This window comes from Lepidothrix coronata, unplaced genomic scaffold (assembly GCF_001604755.1).
Source record: "Lepidothrix coronata isolate B3197 unplaced genomic scaffold, Lepidothrix_coronata-1.0 Scaffold99, whole genome shotgun sequence".
Classification (NCBI taxonomy): domain Eukaryota; kingdom Metazoa; phylum Chordata; class Aves; order Passeriformes; family Pipridae; genus Lepidothrix; species Lepidothrix coronata.
The window spans coordinates 209483-228090 of record NW_016690279.1 but is presented as its reverse complement, the minus strand read 5'-3'; the positions used below and the strand labels follow the sequence as shown (position 1 = coordinate 228090).

Genomic DNA, 18608 nt, shown 5'->3' with positions numbered 1-18608 from the left:
CTGCGATGTCGACGCTCCTGCTCCTGATGGGAAGGGCTGTGGGTGCTCTGCTGTCACAGGTGACCAGAGCCTGTGCTCTGCCTGCCGGGAAGATGAGCCCTCCCACTGCTGGCAGAGGAGCCGTGTCCACTGAGCGGCTGGTTCCGCATCCAGTGCCTGCCCCAGCTCTGCCCTGTGCCCGCAGGCCAGCTCTGCTGGTCCCAGGACAGCCTCCAGACCAGCAGCCTGCAGGACTGTGGCTGTAGGGCACTGTTGCTGCTCTGTGGCTGGCAGAGCCTGGACCTCTCTCTGCTGAGCTCTCCTGGCCAAACTGCTGCTGGTTTGTGTGTGACTGGTCCCGTGCATCTGGCAGTGAGTCTTCCTGAGCTGGCTGCGAGTGCTGCCTATGGACACAGCAAGGAGATCACTTCCCATTCGGGTGGGGAACGAAAAGCCAGTTTTGCGCTTCTTCTGATAATGTGCATTCCTTAGATTTTTGGAAAGCTGATGGGAAGAGGGTGTATACCCTGCCTTTCCACAGGGAAACTGTGTGGTCTGTAATGCTAACTTGGTGAGGTTTTTCCCTGCAGAGCAGTGGTGATCCTCGGGGATTCTTCTGCTGAGCTGAATTTCTCTTTCCCTTTGCTGCAGGTATCTCTTATTTATGAAGCTGGCTGCACTGCAGCTGATGCAGCAGAAAGCCAACAAGCAGGAGAGCTCAGGTGCACTGGAAAATGGTGCCTCTCCAGAGAACGGTGCCGCAAACAGCGAGAGGTCTGAGTCAGAGGACGGCAAAATAGACGATAACGTGACGGGACTCGATCAGGTGAAGGAGCTCGCTGAGACCATCGCGTCTGACGATGGAACAGGTATTTCATCCTCAGCACCAGCTCAGCCCAGGCCTCCTGCCCTGGCTGGTGGGCTGTCACTGGTGGGAGCAGCGCCAGGCGGGGGGTGGTTGGGGTGATTGATGATTGTTAAACAGGACAAGCACTGGCTGCCTGTCAGTAGTGCCTGAACTCTTTGTTAGATCTGCTCGCACCCTGATGGATGACTGGCCCCAGGGGGCTGGGTGAGTGAACCCAGCAAGCCCATCAGCCCCTCAGCTCTGCCCCAGAGAAAAAGCCTGGCCAGGCTGGCCTGTGGGGCTGCAGGAGAGTGCTGGGCCAGGCAGGAGGCAAGCAGCAGATGGGCACCTTTGGGAACCCGAGCTTGGAGTTCTGAGTGTCTGTGCTTGGAGGTGGAGAGGTCCATGGGGTTTTTTTGGGTTATTTTACATGCTCTTGTTCAGACTTTGCAGCCATTCTCCTTTCCAAATACCTTACAATTGATTGTTTTTATAATGGATTTCTGCAGAATGGACCATCATTGGTGTTTCTAGTAGCAAAACTTTTAATCTTATCTTTATAGCTAGGTTTGTAATTTCTGAACTCCACACTCATTTGTAGTCTGTTTTTCTCCCTGCTCCAGTGGATCCCAAAAGCAGAGAAGTGATTCGGAATGCTTGCAAGGCTGTGGGCTCCATTAGTGACACGTCGTTTGACATCCGGTTTAACCCAGATATTTTCTCACCAGGTATGTGTACCCGGAGCTGGGTTCAGTCCTCCTTCAGAGGGACACTGTGTCCCGCCAGCTGCAGACAAAAATTGTGTTCTGTAGCCAAGAATATTGCTGGCTTTTGGCTCGCTGGGCACGGTGCAGGGCTCTCTGTGAAGCACAAAGAGAAGAGAGAGAGCAGTGTAATGGATTGCAGTGCTGGAGCTGCCAAGTGCAGGCAGTGAGTGTCTCCCACCACTGCACTCGGGGGAGGGCTGCAGCTTGTTGCCAAGAATCTTCCTGTGATTCTCCAGCATCCCAGCTGCTAGACCACTTGAAGAGAAGCAGAGGCAGGGAAAAAAATAAAATTTGATCCCAATGTAGTAGTTTACACAAAAAACAGTTGCAGTTGAACAACTGATGTTGGGCCCTCAGTGAAGGGCAGGGTTTGTTTTAGTAACATTTTGGTAAGCAGGCAAAATTGTGCCCTTTCACATGCACAATTGGGCAAAGTGGCTTTCCACGGCTAGGAGCATATTTTTTATTTGGAAATAAAGATTCCAGAGTGTTTCTGGGGGTGAATATCAGGGCGGTGGGCAGGCACACTGCAGGGGAATGGTCATACTGCTGAGCTCAGACAGCCCAGCTGCTACCACAGCACAGCAGCCACTGCTCTTCCCATCAGAACATGTTGTAGAGTTTGAGATGAGTTTTTGAAGCATCTTTAATTCCAGGGAGACAGAATTACTTTAACTTTCTACCTGCTCTTCCTATACACTTTATGTAGAGGATTTGTTTCTGTGAGTTGCTGTGGTTGATGTTTTTTCTCTTTTCCTCCCCCAGGTGTTCGTTTCCCTGAGTCAAGCAAAGAGGAGGTGCAGGATCAGAAGCAGCTGCTGAAGGATGCTGCTGCATTCCTGCTGTCATGCCAGATCCCAGGCTTGGTAAGGAACTGAGGGCCAGCAGTGATGTGCCCTCTGAAAGCTCAGCCTGAGCCTGACTGCTCTGAGCAGTGACACTGGTGACCTCTGGGACAGCAGTGGGGGAGCACAGAGAGCAGTGCAAGCGTCTCGTGCAAGGCATGAGGAGTTTCTGTTTCTCATCTTACATCATGGCACAATTTTCCCACCTCAATTAAACAAATAATTTTTGGCACCAGTATTTAACAGCTATTGCTAAGAGTTTGGGACAATAGAGACCATGTAAGCCATCCTCCCTAGCCCTGGGCATCCTGCACAACTTATTGTTTTACTGACCCTGGTTGTGACTCAATTGGTGACTAATAATTTGAAGTGAACTGGGAAATTGTTCTTACTAATAGCTGTCATAAAAACTCCCTCTGTAAGTCTTAAGCATTTTGGATATCACCTGTGAACCTGGCCAGATAAGAAATCCCAGTTTCTCCCTTCTGCAGACACTCACCCACCAAATTGACAGCTAACGTGCCTGTTGGAGCAGGCACTGGAACTGGGAGGGGAGAGCTCATGAGCTCCAGTCTAAGAGGTCCAGGAGTTACTGGTCTTGTGTAGGAGAGGGTTTTCCTTGTTGGAATGTTTCTTCTGAACTCTAAATTCACTAGTTTTGTAGACAGCATAACCTTTAGAATTGCCTATTCAAACTTTAAATAAAAAAGAGGGTGAGAGAATTAGAAAAAGGCTTGGTGATTGTTGATTATAAGGTAGTTGATATTCCAGTATATAAACTCAAAACACTGCACAGGCCTGTGTGAGGGGAGGTTGCAGACCAGCTGTTGTAGCAGGTAGTCCTCTGCGTATCAGAGAGGAACTGGTGTTACTCCATGATGTGAATTAAACGACTGTTTATCAGCACTGCAACACAGCTGAAAATGTAAGTGCCTTATCAGCTGTGTGTGCACAGCTCCACGTACTCATTTAATTGGAAAAGTTTTTACTTGGTGACTGTGAGGCCCTAAAAAAGGGTCAGCCTGCTAGTTCCACAAGTAGGAGTTGTTTTGCCTCTGCCTGTTGTGAGTGCATAGTGCTGCTCCTTCCCCACCAAGACAGAAGAGTAAAACTGGCCCCAGTGGCAAGGAGCTTGCCCAGACTGGGCTGGCTGCTGTGAGTGTCCACTGCCCACACTCCATGGTGGTCTCTGGTGTTACAGCACTCTACCCACCCAAAGAGCCTTGCTTGGGATCAGTGTCAGCCTTTGGGGCGACCCAGGTAACGAGGTGTGTGCAGTGACACTGTGGAACCCCAGTCCCGCTCCCTGGTTTGCTTTCTAAATTCTTTTTAAATTGAAATTCTTTCCTTCACGTTTGCCCTCAGCAACCAAAGTCTGTACTTACCCTGCAGGTCAAGGACTGCCTGGATCACACGGTGCTCCCGATGGATGGGGCGACCTTGGCTGAGGCCATGCACCAGAGGGGCATCAACATGCGTTACCTGGGCAAGGTGATCAACTTCATCACCAAGACCCCCGGCCGTGCACAGCTGGATCACATCTTTGTAAGCATCAGGCTTAACATCGGGCTTGGCTCAAACCACCTCTGGTGGCGTTTGCCCTGAGGAGATTCCCACTTGGCCAGTTGTTTTCGCTGTGTAAAAATAAACAGCTTCAAAAACAGGGGAGGAGGGAGAAGAACCTGTAAGTGGTGGATGGGGAGTTTTGTTTCCAAATCCTTAATGGCTTTCATAATGTTAGGGAGTATAAGGCTCCTTTGGGGTAGAGAAGTGCTTCAGGGATTCCCAAGAGTAATAGTGGGTAACAGCTGGATTTTAAGCCATGCATTTTTTCAAGCCTCTAAGATCCATCCGGGCTTTGGATCAAACTGTGAAGTGTGAGCATGGCTGCCTGGGAACAGGTGAGGGCTGGGCCAGTGCAGCCCCTGGAAGCACTGCTGGAGCTGTGCTGTGCTGCACTGGTGGCTTGTGGGCGCAGAGGTGCCAGGGGCTCCTCGCTGGCTCCAGGAGGGCTGTCAAATGCCAAACACTTCTGTGCTGCAGGGAGAGCAGTGTGTCTCCTGCAGATCTTGATAAAAGGCCATTTCAAAAGCCCAGTGTGTTTTTTCATGTTCTTGCCAACTGACTTGGTCTGTTCTTTATTCCTTTGGGTAGAAAATTGGAATCAGTGAATTGATCACTCGATCAGCCAAACACATCTTCAAGACGTACCTCCAGGTATGACCTGCAGTCTGACCTCTTGCCTCCTGTGTCCTCTCTAATTACTTTTTTCCACAAACAGAGCTGTTTGGGGCTCTCCTCTCATTAGGCAGTTCCTGGGGGTTGCATGGCAACGGGAGGTACAAGCTCATTAGCGCTGAAATAGGTACAGGCCTGTGTCCAAGAGAAAACAAGTTCTCACTTGAAGGAAGCTTTCCCAGAGAGTAATCATTCATGCTTTTCCTCCCCAGATCCTCACTCATTATGTTGGAGGCTTTTAAAAGTGAAATCACAGCTTGTTTTCCTAGTAATACCTTTTCCTCTTAAACAGTGTTGCTTTTGCCCTTCTAAGAAGCCTTTTTACTTGGCTGAACACTACATATCTTGTCCTTGTACCTGTCCACACACAGCACAGCAATGCCCCTGGCTTGGTTCCAGTGCCAAATCTTCTTTACACTCTCTGCTCTTTCTGTCCCAGGTAGCAGTCCAAAATGGAACTACACATTTGTGTGTGTAGGCATATAGTTACTCTTACATCTACGTAATTCTGTCTGTGCTAGTTCCACTTGCAAATATTGCCTTACTCTCCCTCTCCTGGAAGATGTGCCTGTTTCTGGTAGGACTGGGTGTGTGTGAGGCTCAGGGTCAGAGCAGTGCCTGTGATGGCAGGTGTCCCCATGACTGACTCTGGTGTCTCACTGTAGGGTGTGGAGCTGTCGGGTTTATCCGCCGCCATCAGCCACTTCCTCAATTGCTTTCTGAGCTCCTTCCCAAATCCCATTGCCCATCTTCCAGCTGATGAGCTGGTCTCCAAGAAAAAGAATAAGAAAAGGAAAAACAGGAACCTTGGAAATGCTGATAACACTGCATGGGCCAGCATGACCCCTCAGGAGCTATGGAAGAATATTTGTTCAGAAGCAAAGAACTACTTTGATTTCAGTCTTGAATGGTAAGCAGTGACCCTGGCTTGTGCCTGGACTCACCAAATACCTGTAGCTCTTGTTGTTCTTTAACAGGACCTCCCTTTCTGACTTGTTTTCTATTTGAATAAAATCTGTACTCTTGAGAGACTTTTATGGGTTTTTAATGGAAAGAAATTGGGCAAAGAGCAGGAGGGGCAAGTGTAAGTGAAATTTGGAATGAGATGAAACCTATGACACAAAGGCAGCTGGGGAAAACAGCTCACTCCTCACAAAGAGCTGAAGGCATTCAGCCCAAACACTGTAGTGAGCTTTGAGGAGAACACAGGGGGATTTCAGTAAAAGCACTGCTGTGCTCTGTAGGCTTTTAGAGACCATGGGCAAGCTCTGCAGTGTTAGTCATTGGTTTCAGTTAGCACCTGGCTGTAGAGGGACCTGTGCCTCAGGTACCCATGGTGGAGGGATGTACTTGAGCAGAAACTCACCCAGAAGCTGAAGCTTGTATGTGCTTTCTGCAGTGAGAACGCTGACCAAGCAGCTGAAGTGTATAATCTACAGAAAATCACCCTGCTCCGTGAAATCTCCCTCAAAACTGGAGTCCAGGTAAGATCCACATCCCCCCTCCTTCCCATCATGTTCTGTAATGAGGAACACGAAGAGTGACTGTGCTTGCAGGCACAGTGTGAGCCCCGAAAGGTCTTTCTGGTGTTCATGGTAGAATACAGGTCCCAGCCCTGGGAGATTTCTAATCCAGCTCCCTCTTAGGGTAAGGTTGCTGGCATCTCCCTTGGAAGAACTGCTGTAGCTTGCTCTGGCTGGCTCAGCTTCAGTTCATGCACACACAGGTTCCACATATCCCCAGAGAGAAGCAGCTCTTTGGCTGAGCAGAGCAGGACTTTGGGGCCTTGCTTGGAGAACAAGGGTTTCCTTCCCCATAGCACTGCTTTTTCACTGCTCTGTGGGGGAACAGCGGGATGGAGCTCTCCTGTCAGGGCTCCAGCACTGGTGCTGCGGTGCCATTTTGCCCTGCACACACGGTGGTCACACTGCACCCTTGAGAGCTCTGCCCCAGGTCATGGTGCAGATGTGTTGCCTGTGAATCCACATGCAGAATTGCCTTCTTTTCTTGCCAAGTACCTATGGAAGTGGTGACGGTGCCCTCCCCTCTTTTTGATTACTCCAGATCCTGCTGAAGGAGTACAACTTCGACAATAGGCACAAGCCCACCTTCACAGAAGAGGATATTCTCAACATCTTCCCCGTAGTGAAACACGTAAACCCCAAAGCCTCCGATGCTTTCCACTTCTTCCAGAGCGGGCAAGCAAAGGTTCAGCAAGGTACACACAGACCCCATGTGTCTCTGCCTCTCAGGGCAGCCACTGATAATGGGGGGAGCAGGATGTGAGAGGCACAGCCACCAGTACACCCCTGCCCACCCCAGTTTGGTAGGGAATCCTGGTCTCCAAGACCATCTGGAAGGCTCTTGCTGTAAAGCCCCCAGCAGTGAGCAAGGATAGGTCAGGGCAGTGATCTCCTTCCCCCAGGTTCTGGTCCTTGCACAGGCAGTGACCTATGGCTGTGTATCCCACTGCTGGTCTCACTTCATGGGCAGCAGGTCTCCAGCAGTGTTAGGGGTTGTTTAACATACGTATCTATGTGGATACACCTTCTTTCAGGTTTCTTAAAGGAGGGCTGTGAGCTCATCAACGAAGCCTTAAACCTGTTCAACAATGTGTATGGTGCTATGCATGTAGAAATCTGTGCCTGCCTGAGGCTGCTAGCTCGGCTCAACTATATCATGGGAGATTACTCAGAGGTAAGCAGGGGCTCCGAGAGAGTCTTCTTAGTCCTCTCATTCCTTCCCTATGCTCGCTCAAGCTCATGGCACAGTGTGACCTGCTCTGGGTTCTGTTCTGTTCAGGCCTTAAGCAATCAGCAGAAAGCGGTGCTAATGAGCGAGAGGGTCCTGGGCATTGAACACCCCAACACCATTCAAGAATACGTGAGTATGGGGAGCTGGGGGAGCAGCAGTACCTCAGGGGGCTGGCTGCAGTCTGTGAGCCTTGTGTCTGTAGCTGGAAAACAGATGCAGTTCTCCTCCCTTCTGCAGTGTTCTTCCCAGAATCCTCCACTTCCATCATCTTAGCATCCTGCAGACTGAATAGCTGAGCGTGTTTGCTCAGTAATTGTCCTGCTGAACCTGGGGTTTAGTGTTTGTCTGCTAAATGTTTATTTAGATTCATTAATTCTGCTGGCTTTGGCCCTGGGCTTATGTCAAAAAAATGAGAAAGAATCCCCCCAAAAGCATAGTCAGAATATCACATACATACAGGTCAGGTTGGAAATATTCCACAAGGGGTGTTAAGAAAAATTGAAATAAAACACTCAATAGATAGCTTCCTCAGTGCTTGTGACACCTCAGTGGGGCTGTGGGTGAGCCAGCAGACTTGGACTTTTTGAACTGGCTGAAGTATTTTTATTCATGTGCAGCTGAGGAAAGGAGCAGAAAGGAGTCATTAGTTTCCTTGACATTAATGCTGGGTCCCTTCTCTTGTCCTAGATGCACCTGGCTCTGTACTGCTTTGCAAACAGCCAACTCTCAACAGCACTGAACCTGCTGTACCGTGCACGCTACCTCATGCTGTTGGTATTTGGGGAGGATCACCCAGAAATGGCACTCTTGGATGTAAGTAATCTGTTAATAGTCTTCAAGTTCCTAATCTCTAAGAAACCTCTTGGTCTTTAAGATGCCCACATGATGGCTTTTCAAAGCAAACATTCAGGCAGTGCTTTTCCTCCCTGGGTTGTTACCAGTTGGTTCCATCAGATGAAGGAAAAAATGGAATTTGGCCCTTTAGCTGGAAGGGTCAGCTTCTGTTGCTGGAGCTCTGCACTGGGATACTGCAGATGGGGGTTTCAGCACCTGTAATCCTTGGGAAAATTCCTTAATTTAATATGTTCTTGTTGCCCTGGCATAAACGGGGGGGTTCCTTACCTCCCTTGTGCCTGGCTTGCTTGGGTGGAGTTCCCATGGGGATGGATGGTCCCTGTCACGTGTTACTGCTGTAGGGACATTGCTGGGGGCTGCAGCAACATACATATGCAGTGACATACCTGGGTGGTCCTGCTGTTCCCAGAGCAGGAACTGTAGTGTGAATGTGCCTTTCCCAATGCCTGCTTGGCTTCTCTGCACAGAACAACATTGGCCTGGTGCTCCACGGGGTCATGGAATATGACCTGTCCCTCCGCTTCCTGGAGAACGCACTGGCCATCAGCTCCAAGTATCACGGCTCCAAGTCTTTGAAGGTTGCACTAAGGTGAGGCAGGGTGGGGTGCTGGGCTGGGTCACTGCTGTCAGAGTGAGCAGTCACTGAGTGCACATGTGGGAGGGTCTGAGCCTGTAAATTGGAGATTCAGTCTCATCCCAGAGCCAAGGTGCAGCATCCAAGTCTGTAGTTTCGAAAGATGGAGATCCCTTGTTCTTAAGGCTAATTGTGGCATCTGCTGTGATACTGCTTGCCCCAAAATCTGTCAAGATGACCCTGGTTCTTGAGGACTCCCAGTAGAAAAACATATATGAGTAGTGAAGGTTGGAAAGCCAGGCTAAGGGAATTACACCAGGAGCCAGGGACACTACAATAAATGCTAGTGTTTAATTGTTCCAGCCCTTGGGGAGGGATCTTTTGAGAAGCAGTTAATGTGCTTTTGTCCTTTGCCACAAAGCCCTGTATTTGAATAAAAATCCTGAGCGGCTTCCATGTGTTCCCAGGGGAGCTGGGAGCAGTGGCACCTTGAGGATCTGCTCCCAGTGCCCACTGCTGCAGTGCTGGATGCCCTGTTCCTGGGTGCAGAACTGGCTCACTGTCAGCCAGGCATGGCCCCACTCCCAGTTCCCACTGCCACATCACAGCCATCTGTTCTCTGTCAGTGTGTGAATCAACCCACCCTGACAAAGCACCTGCAAGAGCCTGCCTTGCTTTCCAGTGGCTGATGGATGTCCAGACTGGAGAGAGCATCCTGTGGTCCCTCAGTGGCACTGGGATGCTTGAAGAGATTCATCCCCTCCCACAGAGTAACACTGCCAAAACCAGCAATCTCTTTTTCATTCCAGAAGTACCAAGGCCAACAGTCCAAGCCAAGTCAGCTCTCCCACCTGGAGAGAGCCCAGGGGACTTAGTCCCAGCTCTGCCCCAGCTTTACTGTGTGTTGCTGTGCTGGAAGGGTTTAAATTTTGTCTGTGAATAATCAAGCAATGCAGACATCTACTTTCTAAGAAGCAGAAAGACCCCTTTGGAAGGGTGAGGGCGGGCTTAGGGCTGCAGCCTTCCTCTCCAGCTAACAAATCCAGCCCTGAGGTGTTCCCATGGATGTGCCTCTCCCTTTGGTTCACTGCTGTGGCCTTCAGCTTTCCTGGGTGCAGGAGGAAGGATCTCCAGTTCAGTCTTTACCTCTGTAGGTCACTCCTCAGCATTCCAAGGAAAATCCAACCCAAATGAGTGTAGCATATGAATCCCTAGCTGGGGTGGGGAGAAGTATCTCCCAGGGTGCTACATTCAGTCTCTTTTCACACTTGGGTTAAGACTTTTAGCCCAAACACGGTGATGTTACAGTCATGCTTGCTACAGCACAGAAATGTTTCTCCTTCATGGAAGTGCCTTTCAACCCTTTTCCTTCCCTCAGCCACCACTTGGTTGCCCGAGTGTATGAGAGCAAGGCGGAATTCCGGTCGGCTCTGCAGCACGAGAAGGAAGGCTACACCATCTACAAGAACCAGGTGATGAGTGGCCACGCCGTGCACTTGAGTCCTGTCACTGCAGGGCCAGAATTGAGCAGTTCCACTGAAAACCAGTTCCCAGCTGGGCCTCAGGGAGGCCTTTCCCTGGCATCTGCTCAGAGTTGTTTGTAGGAATCCTTGTAGGGCGGGGGCAGAACTGCTGCCCTGTGCAGTAACTGCCTGCTGCTATGCCAGGAGTCTTTGCCCAGCTTCTGCAAGTGTGTCTGTGCTGTACCCATCATAGGACAGACATTTCTGTCATGGCACAGCCTCACATTCTGGTGGCACTTGGAAAGAACTGGCCTGTTCTTCTCATGTTTTGCACCACCAGTCTTTTAAAATACCAGCTCCAAACTGGTTTGGTGGTGGAGCTGTCTCATGGGCAGAGCCTGCTCCCACTCACAGCCCAGCTGCTGCTCAGCGAAACTGCCGCCCAGCCCAGGGCTGTCTGAGCATGTCTGTGGCTGCACGTGGTGACTCAGCGCTGCTCAGCTGGCTGAAGGCACAGCCTGGTGTGGGGAATGCTGGAATACTGCTCCTGGAAGCACAGCTCCATGCCGGGAATGCTGCTTACCCAGCAAATGTGCTCCCACTTGATGGAAATCTGGAATGGTGATAATAAGGCTCCCAGAACTGTTTGGTTGAACGCTGAATGTCAAGACAGGTGAAATCCTGTTCCGCTGAGTTCCTGTAGGGATGCTGAGCTGGCAGCGCCCAGGAATGTGCCCTGGGAAGGGTCCTGCTCTCATTTATGATGTTGAACTCTTTTTTCCCTCCTTTCCCGTCAGCTCGGTGAACACCATGAAAAGACCAAAGAGAGCTCCGAGTACTTGAAATACCTGACGCAGCAAGCGGTCGCTCTGCAGCGCACAATGAACGAGATCTACAAGAACGGCTCCAACGCCAACATCATGCCACTGAAGGTAACCTGGGAGCAGGGGGCAGTGGGCCGTGCCAGCAGGGGTTTGTGTCCAGCTGCTCCTGAGTGACACGGAGCGTCAGGAGGGTGCAGTGGCTGTGCCAGGGCAGCAGCTCGGACACAGTGCGGTATCAGCGGTGTGGACGGAGCATCTGTCCCCTCTGAGAGCACGTTCCTGAGCTTGGGCTCTTTCTCCTGAGGTCAGGCAGTCGGATGCAGGTGACGCCATCACAGGGTGCCCCGGGAAGTGGTGGGGATGCAGGGACAGCTCTGGGGCGAGAGCCTGGCACAGCTCCACACAACCCTGCCCCGCTGCTGACTCACTGCCTGGGGGCAGGTTGCTCAATGCAGAAGAACTTCAGTTTCCTCATGCTAAGAAATGCTGTCATCCTTCACCGGGTGCTTTGTTCTCCTTCCAGGGATGTTGTGGCTGGGGAGGCTGGGCAGGGAGCATGGGGGTGGAGGGGCTGTGGGGGCTGCCTTGCCTTACGTGGAGCAGGAGTGACTGGCCCTCTTGGGCGAAATCCAGCTGCTCCTACCTGCCTGTGCAGCTGGCAGAGCACCCCAGCCCTGGAATACGTGCTGACCTGTGCAATGGGCGCTCTCCCTGCCAGGCTGTACTCCAGCAGGTTGGGAAAGAAGGTTCCAGCTACAGAGCCTCCCTCCCGCCTGAAGGGCAGAGTGGGACAGTGCTCTGGGGGTAGGTTTTCTTCTCCCTGTGGAGAACTGAACAGACTTCAGGGGTTCATGGCAGTGAAGGGACCTTGAATTGAGTAGAGTCAAGTCCAGGGAATGGGGGCCAGCAAAGAGGCTCAAACCCATAAAAACAGCACTAATGGTTTTACCCTTGTTACAGTACGTGAGGGAGGGTAGAAAACCCAGCACACTTTGGAAGTGGCACTGTATTTAACTGAAGTCATGCAGGGTTCAGCGGGAGGCTCCTGCAGGGACTGGTGGGGAGCTCTAGATCCTGCTATTCAGCTTACTGATGTAAAGAGGTAGATAATACAAATGATGCCACTTTGCAGCTATTCGGGTGTCATATGAGCCTGAGGTTCTTCTCAGCTGTTGGTAAATGCTGTCTGGACTTGCTCAGAGTCCTTTCTGGATTCTGACTCCTAAAACTTCTTTTCTCTTGTGGTGTAGTTCACAGCTCCCAGTATGGCCAGTGTCCTGGAGCAGCTCAACATTATCAATGGAATTCTCTTCATTCCACTAAGGTACAGCGATTCTTCTGGGTTGTGCTGTTAGAAATCAAGTCTTTTTTTGTATTGTCTTTGTTCATGAGAGAGCAGAAACCAGCTTCACAGGATTTATTCTAGCCAAGATCACAATGCAGGCCCTGATTAGCATCATCAAAACACTATAAATAGCAGGACTCTTAGATTATTTTTGTTTAATTATTATAAATTGTCTCATAGACTTCTAGTTAAAAATTTGATTGGGGTGGTGGTGGAAACAGATGACCTGAGCTGAGACTGTGTTGTTCTAAGGCTGTAAATAATCACTGATGGTAAAAATGCAGCAGCAGGAGGCTGCCTGGCCATGAACCCCCTGCTCTGCCCCAGCCCCACTGATGGGGTACATCCTTGTGCCTCTTGGATCAAACCCAATCACCAAACTGAGTCCTGACCGTGCTCAGGTGTGCCTGAGCTGTGGGGGAGGGCAGGTGCAAGGAGCATTTCCTCCTCGTTGAACATGACCTTGTTCCTGTGCTTCACCATTTCCAAGGCCAGTCTAATGTCTGCTCCCCTTCCTGCTTTCCCCTTCAGCCAAAAAGACTTGGAGAACCTTAAAGCCGAGGTGCAGCGACGCCAGCAGCTCCAGGAAAGCATGAAAAGTGGGGAACAGCTGGAAGCAGAGGATAAAGCTGTGGAGGAAAAGGAGGCTGAGCCGAGCATGCCTTCTGTTGCCATCCCCTTAACACAGAGCTCTGCTTAACATGTACCTCGCTTTAAAAAAAAAAAAAGTTTAAACCACCCTTTTCTGAATCTGGCCTGGGGCTTCAGCTGCCCCTGGAGCAGCTCCTCCTTTTTGACAATGTTATTGCACTGGTACAATTAATACACAATGCAAAGAACTAATCTGAGCAATGTAATCTGTCTGCCCGAGCTTGTGTGTGCCACGCGAGGGAAGTGGCCGGAGGCAGCACAGACCCGTCCTGGCGCGTGCGGGGCCGTCCTGCCGTGTGTGTGTCCGTGTCGTGTGTGTGCAGCAGTTATTTCTACTTTGTACATATGGATTCCAAATGAACTGTCTGGAGGGATGTAACATTTCTCAGGTCATTTTTATGTTGACTAAGGACACTGCTTTGCTAAACCAGTACAGAACCAGCCCCATTATTGCTCCGCGTTCTTGTAAAACGTGATTCCAAGCCAAAAGATTGATTCCCCACCCCCCCACCAGTCACTATCCCAGTTTGTGCTAAGAACAGCCATATTTGTGTCACTCAGATGACTGAAGCTTGTGACATGTGGAAGTGGGGAATGTACAGCATTTTCTACATCAGGATATAGCCATGGGATTCCTTTAACCATTTTTTTCTACATTTGGTTGGCAGTTTAGCAATTCAGTGGGATTTTGTAACATTCACATTCTAATTTTCAAGGTAAAGATACAGATAGATATATACATAGATATATATAGATATATATATATATATGATATTCACCGTTCCACCTCTGCTCTGCTTGCCGCTGAGTACCTTGGGATACTTTATTCAAAGAGTGAGGGCTTGATGTTTAAAAAAGCGCACAAAATTCCATTGCAGTGGAAACCCCAGTGCCTCGGAGAGGTGGGAATGCAGCAAATGAGGGCTGAGCTGAGGGGAGTGAGGAGGGAATTGTGGCTCTGTTACGGGGTGGGGGGAGAGGGGAGGAAAAGTCAGAAATAAAGAGACTTGGTCTCATTTGCAACAGCAGCTGTGACAGAGATGAGGGCCCTGAACCTGATGAATAACCACCAGAAAGTACCAGGCTTTAGGGAGGGGATTTAAATAAAACCTGAAGTTCCCCCAGCACTGAAACCTCTGGCAAACACCTCCTTCTCTGGAGTTTTTTGCACACTGGTTTTGGGACTGGCACCAGGAGCTTCCATTGCTGGCAATGGATGGTACTTAATGGCAAGGTGCCACTAAGGAAACCCTCCTCTCCCCTCCCCTCACACATATCCCGTGGGGTTGTCACTGTCCCCAAGCGAGACGACTGTGGCCGCTGCAGGCCCTGGGTGCCGACAGAGTTGAATGTCCTGTTTTCCAAGCAGCTGAAGCTGCAGAACAAGGGCGGGCCCGGCGCTGCCGGTGCCCAGCCTGTCCCTCCCTGGCGTTGTCTGTCATGGATCGTGCCCCGTGCTAACCCGCGCTGCTGCTTTTACTGACCTTGGGAGCCAAGTGCTGTCCCTGTGCTCTGTACCCTCGGTTTCCTGTCCGACCTTACAGGTATTTGTAACTCGGGGCGGGGGGGAAGAAGGGAGCAGCCTCTGAGGTGTTGGAGGCAACAGTCTTCACTGCAAATGAACTTGCTCCTATTAGAAAAATTCTGAATTTCCTGGAAAGCAATCAATAAATGACTACAGTGCATCTTTCCTATAAGATTTTTCTTTTACTAGTGTCTTTCAGTCCATTAAAAGCTTTTTAAACTATAGTAGGTACTTTATTGTTTCTTTACAATCTGGTGCAAGGTATTAGCACCAGCACTGGAGCCACCACTCCTGTTTCCTTTGAGCAGAAGCTGGGGGAGAGAACAGGTCCAGGTGAGCTGGAGGCTTTAAAACCTGTAAATCAGTACCCAAGTCACAGCCCCAGCACCCCCAGCCCCGAGGGGCAGGACCCACCCTCTGCTGTCAGAATCTATCTGTGTTCACAGAGAGAAGTCACTTCTCCCTCCTGCTCCAGGGGAGAAGGGGGAACAGGGACACGGGGGCTCTGGGGATGTTGTGGCCATACAAAATGAAGCCAGAGGACACAAGTCCTGGCTGCTGAGGCTCCAGGGCCAAGAGCTCCAAGAGTGGTGCAGGCTGGTAAATAACTGCATTTACCAACATGTCTGTACCTCTCTTTACCTCTTTGGGGGTCTGGGTGTTCTCATTACTCTGTTCACAAGTTCTTAAACAAATGTAAAATCTGGCTCAAATGAGCCTGGGCTACAGCTGGACCAGAGGTGGGCAGATGTTCAGCCCTAGAACAACTCACCTGCTAAGCTTGCTCCTAGTTGGTACAGGCACGTGTAGCTCACCTCACTCAGGTCCAGCCCAGGCCTTCACTGGTCACAATCTGGGGAGAAGCCTGTGCACCCAACCACATCACACCCACCAATGCCCCAAACCTCTACATATGTCATTTCATATTCAACCCTGTCAGCTGAAGAACGTTTTAATGCCCATCAGAGTTGTATCAGGACTGGAAACAGCAGGTGAAAACAACCTCACATGCCCACAGAGCTGCTGTCACACTGCAAGAGCAACAACTCACCGAGCTGAAGGGGGAAATTCTTCAACTGCCCAGATTGCTCTTGGTAACTCACACCTGAACCTCCCTTGGGCTCCCTGTGCTTGCAGACACACAAGGCCTTCCTTTTACCCCTCTTCCCAAAGCCTGCCTGTGCCCCCTGTCACCCCAGTGGGGATGGCTCATGCACAGGCTGGCTCTGGCAGAGCCCCAATTCAGTTGTTTTTCCCAAATGCAAGTGGCTCTCCTCCAACTGTCCATCTTGGGCCTGTTCCCACTGACAAGTACCACCATACAAGCTGCTTCCACAGACCTCAACTGGTGGGAGTGCCCTTTCATTTTCTCCCCACATCAAGCCCAAGGGCACATCTGTGCTCTTCCATCAAAGAAGATGTGCCCATTCCAGTTCAGGTCACTGACCCATCTCTAAGCAGCACTTGAGACAATTAAGGCCAAATCACAGCGAAAAAAATCAAACCAAAGCACACACCGTCTGCAAGACCCCAATAGCAGAACAAATGTTTCCAGAACTATCCAGTGCCTTGGCTTTCCAGGTACCCACCTCCCCTGTGCCGGACCTGTGCTGCCTCAGGAAAGCCGAGTGATCACTCCGAGGATTCGCGGCAGTGCACGACCACCAGCCTCAACAGCTCCAACAGCGAGTGCAGAGCAGTCAGAGGCAGCTCCTGTTGGGTCTGCAGTAAACAGAGGGTCAAGGTAAGGGAGAAACCCAACCAAACCCAACCCAACCACAGAAGGGCAGTGCTGGGACAGCCCCAAGGGGGGTCCCCCGTGGCACAGGCAAGCCGTGGTCCCACAAGGCTCTCCTGACCACCTGTGAGACCAGCTTAGCCCACACAGAGCACCTCCCATGGCACCTCACTGCACCACATCAAACAACAAAACCTCTCACCACTCCGACTGCCACCAACCACCTCAAAACCGCTTCCCTTGTCCTCAGGTGAGCTCCTCAAGTTAAATTAAAATTAGAGCAAAGGCAAAGCAGGTGTGGAGCAAAATCTGAGGGTGAAACACCAATAGCTTTTCTCAAAGTAGTTTTAATTCTTGCATCCAAGGAAACAAAACCACATCTAGTTTTATATGCATTTAATAGTTTACCAATTGGTACAATAAGATTTTTTTAATATGCAGAAAACATGAATAAATTTTGTTTTACACAGTCTGAGAGCAACAAATCTTACTGTAAAACACAGAGCAGTATTATATACATTCCTTTACCAATTTTGTTTTAATTGTGTCAATAGCTTCAGTTAACTCCTACAGCTAGGAACTGTTCTCTCCAATTGCAACCTCTAACAGTGCTCGAACAAACATCTGACGTTTGCCTTCTCCATGTTGGAATCAACTCTACATTGTGAGGATTTTGCTAACTTCTCTTCAGAATGAACTTGGGGAAGCCTGAGGGACAGGCAGGACAGGAAAGCAGCTACTTACATGACACAGTGGAAAGATAAAAAGGCCAATTAATCCAGTTGTGACTTGCAAATCCAACGCGATCTCCCCGCTCCCCCCCGGCCATCCCACCCCTCTATGCACGTGCTCTTGCTACAGGACTCTCGGTATTGATTTAATACACGGACATTATGTACAGCTGGACACAACAGCTCACTCCAAGGGCGCTTTTCCTTCACTCAACTCAGCATTTGCAATATTCAAATCATTAAAGGATTACCAAGCCACCACTGTCTACAAAAACAAAGTATATTTCCTTTTAAACAGCTCTCAGGTGAGTCAGGAGCTTCTTAAGTGATTTCTCAGGCAGTTCACATGGACAGGAGGAGGCAGAGGGCAGGCAGGGGCCCCATGCCCATAGCCCCCACTCCCTACCAACTGGGGGTTGTTTTCCTTTCCTCAGTGCCCCGGGCACACATTGGTCACACCACACACAAAAACAGGACGGGTTTGTTTCACCTTCTAAAGTGCAAGATGCTATAAACCATCAACTTCCAGATTCCGTCTAAACCACAATAAATGTTGCACTTTTCAGCCCATGTGGCAGGGCCCAGGCTGGGTTAAGCCCAGGGGTCTGCAGCGGCTCCCTGGTAACACAGGCCAGAGGTGGGTCCTGGGAAGTGTTGCTCACTTTAGTCAGAAGTGCCAGACAAGCAGTGAACCTCTTGAGCCCTCCAACACATTTAGTTCATAATTGACCCAGTAAGCTCATTGTTGTAGTTTGATCACAGCAAAGGCACAGCACGAGCCGACAGAAGCAGTGGGGACAGCTGAACAGCGGCGTCCCAGAGCGAGCCGGGAACCCTCACCCCATGCCTGTGGCTCTCCCTTCCAACCAGGGCTTCAGCTCTGGTCCAGTGGGGACCATCCCTGAGATCATTCCCTGCAGCCCCAGGAGAAGGCTCACTCTGCACAGCAACAGTGACACTGGGGCTGGTTGTCCTGGTAAATGCTTGCTTGCTACAGGGAAAAAATGCAGTAGACAACTTCCACAGCACAGGTACCTTTAATTTCTCATTCAGGTTTGAGTTATGTACATGAGGGTGGTTTACTTTAGACTTAAATAAAGTTTCTAGGTCCTACCAGGAATTAAACAGATGTTATTAATTTACAGTTGCAGATGTATGGAGGGATTTAAGATGCACTACTTGTGTATCTGGAATTCTCTAATAGGACAAAAAGCAGCAAATGTTTCCAGTCCAAGCAGCTAACAAACAAAACAGACTTTATTCGTGCATGCTTAACTGCAGCAACACACACCAAGAATGACAGAAACCACTGGATTTAAGAGATTAGCCTGGATCTTAAACTGGCTCTGAAAACCCCCACATCAGAACCCTGGTTCCTCCACCCCTTCCCAGAGGATCCCACACCCCCATCCAGCTCCTCCCACAGAACAACAGGTCCTTCCCTCTGGGGCAACTGTGGAAGTTCTTCCCCC

The 18608-nt window shown here is 50.2% G+C and overlaps 1 protein-coding gene across 3 annotated transcripts in view; it reads left to right on the top strand.

Moving 5' to 3' along the window:
- The window catches only part of CLUH (clustered mitochondria homolog), a 34517-nt gene extending 19676 nt beyond the window's left edge, over positions 1-14841 (top strand). For 2 of the 3 annotated variants that reach the window (XM_017822693.1, XM_017822694.1), the window contains exons 11-26: positions 631-848; positions 1450-1554; positions 2359-2459; positions 3831-3983; positions 4593-4655; positions 5342-5586; positions 6076-6160; positions 6741-6894; positions 7234-7373; positions 7479-7559; positions 8118-8243; positions 8753-8874; positions 10238-10331; positions 11120-11254; positions 12397-12470; positions 13023-13348. In XM_017822693.1, coding sequence (XP_017678182.1) covers positions 631-848; positions 1450-1554; positions 2359-2459; positions 3831-3983; positions 4593-4655; positions 5342-5586; positions 6076-6160; positions 6741-6894; positions 7234-7373; positions 7479-7559; positions 8118-8243; positions 8753-8874; positions 10238-10331; positions 11120-11254; positions 12397-12470; positions 13023-13191 — 2065 coding nt within the window. In that variant the 3' untranslated portion in view covers positions 13192-13348. Of the gene's footprint in view, positions 1-630; positions 849-1449; positions 1555-2358; positions 2460-3830; positions 3984-4592; positions 4656-5341; positions 5587-6075; positions 6161-6740; positions 6895-7233; positions 7374-7478; positions 7560-8117; positions 8244-8752; positions 8875-10237; positions 10332-11119; positions 11255-12396; positions 12471-13022 lie in introns of all 3 variants that reach the window. The other variant, XM_017822692.1, reaches the window with a different exon arrangement.
- The last annotated feature ends 3767 nt before the right edge of the window (positions 14842-18608 follow it).